We start from the raw sequence: 2,981 nt of genomic DNA, 5'->3' as shown, positions 1-2,981 counted from the left end.
TCAAAGTGTAAGTTACTCTGATTGTCTCTTGATTTTTGTGCATATTTTTTTGTAACACACCATCTTAAATATTTGTGGCAATAATTAAGGCCCTGAGATTATTTCAAACAGTTTTTAATATTCAATATCTTCTGTGTCAAATTAAAATCTACTTTTCACATTTCTCAATAATATTCAATAGTGCTCACCTAAAACTGTTTGTTTCTTTTTCAGATTTGTCCCTTCAGAGAACTTCTGGGTGCTTGAAATATATCAAATAGGTGAAGATGAATAATAACTCTATAGTAAATGAGTTTATTTTGTTAGGACTCACCAATTCTTGGGAGCTTGAGATTTTATTTTTTGTGATATTTTTCCTGGCCTATACATCCATCATGACTGGAAATAGTCTCATTATACTGATGGTGATCTTTGACTCCCACTTGCAATCCACTCCCATGTACTTCCTCCTGGCCAATCTTTCCTTTCTTGACATGACCTTGTCCACTGTGACTGTCCCCAAGATGATCACAGACTTCTTTAGAGAGAGAAAAACCATTTCATTATGGGGTTGTATGGCACAGATGTTTTTAGTTCACTTCTTAGGAGGCAGTGAGATGAGTCTACTTGTAGTGATGGCTATTGATCGATATGTTGCAATATGTAAACCTCTCCACTACACAACAATTATGAACCATCGAATCTTATTAGGAAGTGTGTTTCTCTCATGGGTTATTGGCTTTGTGCACACCATGAGTCAAATGGCCTTTGTCGTGACCCTGCCCTTCTGTGGCCCCAATGTGATTGATGATGTTTTTTGTGACCTTCCCCTGGTGATGAGTCTTGCCTGTACTGATACCTATATCCTTGACCTTCTTGTGATTGCTGACAGTGGGCTTCTCTCATTGATCTGCTTCATCCTTTTGCTTGTCTCCTATGCTGTCATCTTGCTCACCGTCCACCGTCGCTCCTCTGGTGGGCTTTCTAAGGCTCTGTCCACATTATCTGCTCACATCACAGTGGTAACTCTCTTTTTTGGACCACTTATCTTAATCTATGCTTGGCCAGTTAGTAGCTATGCATTGGACAAATTCCTCTCAGTTTTTTTTGCTGTTATCACTCCTCTCCTTAATCCAATTATCTATAGTTTAAGGAATAAGGAGATGAAGTCAGCCATGATTAGACTGAGGAGCCGACACATCAGCTCTAGGCCAATCCTCTAGATAATGCTCATGAAGATGAAAATTTTTACTACACAAGCAGGATAAATTCCTTCTCTGAATGACTATTTGTTATTTTAATTCATTTAAAATGTTTACTTTTATAAAGAAAAATAAATTAATATCCTGGAAATGTGTTTTGGTTGTAAATATGGTTGATTGTATTTATGGATGTATATATATATATATATATATATGTTTGTGTGTGTGTGTGTACTTATTAAAATAAAATAATTTATTAACTGGAATTCAATTTAACTTTAGAATTTTAAATTGTAGCAAAATACAAAAAAAAAAAAAGATTTGTATATAAGAACTTGTCCTTGACTGTCTTGCTCTCTAACCTCTCTTCTGCTTAACCTCTGTTTTTATTTTCTTTTGCCATAATCATAAACACAGCTGGCTAAAAACCTGACCATCAACAGAAAGAAAGCAACAAATTGTGGAACCTTTCAGAAGCCCTTAGTTCAGGAATGTAGTTTCTCTGTCAAATTCTCCCACACTGTCAAAAAGGAGTGAGATATGGTGAACAATGCTCATTATAACTACCAGAATGATTGTATAATACTATATGTCTCCTACTCATTTTGCACAATTAAGGTTTGAGAAGAACTGGGGCTAGTTATGTAGGCCGACTTCAAGACAAGACTAAAATTCCCACAATTATAAGTATCCACTGACATGAAGTCTATACACACCATTCTGAGTGAAACAGAAATTCCAACTAATTAATAACAGAACTTGGAGCAACATTCATAATATTTTATATCTATATCATGTTAGTGTTGTTTGTCCTTTATTCTCAAAGAAGAACATGACATTGGAATGATGTCATGACTTGCAGTGAATTGGATTTAAGTGAAGGAGATCTGTGCATGGTCATCAACCTCACTCTCTCCTCCAGAGCCATCTGGGTCCAGTGGCAAGATATATATCAGGATAACTGGATGGCCCCAGATGTAAATATATCATGTTATGGTAGCCATTTGAGTATAGAGAAATTGATATGAACTGATTATTTAGCCAAATAGACCACACTGTAATCTGAACATAAGAACAAAAGAAATGCTATGATACATCACACTTGTGGTACATTGTCATGGTATATATATATACAAATAATATTTATACCATATATATGTATACATATGTATATATATACAAATACCATACCATATATTTACAAATAATATTTAGGGTAGGGTAATAATGGTAATAGCTACTATTTATATACTCCTCTAAAGTTTGCAGAGTACTTTACCTATGTTAACTCATTTGATTCTCATATCAACCCTGTGGTTTAGATGGCATTCTTATCCCAATTTTACAGATGAGCAAACTGTGGCAGACTAATTGTAAATGGCTTGCCCAGGGTAACATAGCTAGTAAGTGTCTGAGATGAAGTTTCAACTCACATCTCCTTGATTCCAGGTCCAACCTTCTAACCACTACACATTTCCATCAGCAACTTCTAATATAGCTGTCTTCCATTAATTTCAATGATTTGAAGGATTAATTAGCAAAGTAGACTGATGAGTGGTCAGACAGGTATAAGGATAAACAAGAAAGAGTAGAATAATGAAAAGCTAGAAGGGACAGAATTTCCAGGAAAAGAAGGTGGTCAACAATGTCAAATGCTTCATAGAGGTCAAGAAGTATGAAGACTGAGAAAAGGCCATCAGATTTAGTAATTATAAGAGCAATGATAACTTTATAAATATATATTTCACTTGAGTAATGATGTCAGAAGCTAGACTGCAAAACAGTGATGTAGTAAGGGAG

General features: G+C 35.1%; 1 protein-coding gene across 2 annotated transcripts; it reads left to right on the top strand.

The window, feature by feature from the left end:
* The first annotated feature begins 266 nt into the window (after nucleotides 1–266).
* On the top strand, nucleotides 267–1,512 carry LOC122742747 (olfactory receptor 4K13-like). 2 transcript variants are annotated; one of them, XM_043987199.1, is made up of 2 exons: nucleotides 267–1,156; nucleotides 1,491–1,512. In XM_043987199.1, the coding sequence occupies exons 1-2, from the start codon at nucleotides 267–269 to the stop codon at nucleotides 1,510–1,512; spliced, it is 912 nt and encodes a 303-aa protein (XP_043843134.1). The 2 variants fall into 2 exon arrangements, with proteins under 2 accessions (XP_043843134.1, XP_043843133.1); XM_043987198.1 differs by lacking the exon at nucleotides 1,491–1,512 and having other exon boundaries at nucleotides 267–1,202.
* The last annotated feature ends 1,469 nt before the right edge of the window (nucleotides 1,513–2,981 follow it).

Source organism: Dromiciops gliroides, chromosome 2 (assembly GCF_019393635.1).
Source record: "Dromiciops gliroides isolate mDroGli1 chromosome 2, mDroGli1.pri, whole genome shotgun sequence".
NCBI lineage: Eukaryota > Metazoa > Chordata > Mammalia > Microbiotheria > Microbiotheriidae > Dromiciops > Dromiciops gliroides.
Note: the sequence above shows the minus strand (reverse complement) of the source record. Positions and strands in the feature narration are given on the sequence as shown.

Excerpts from the sequence above, each read along its gene's own strand:
- LOC122742747 (XM_043987198.1), top strand. The coding sequence starts at position 267 with ATGAATAATAACTCTATAGTAAATGAGTTTATTTTGTTAGGACTCACC.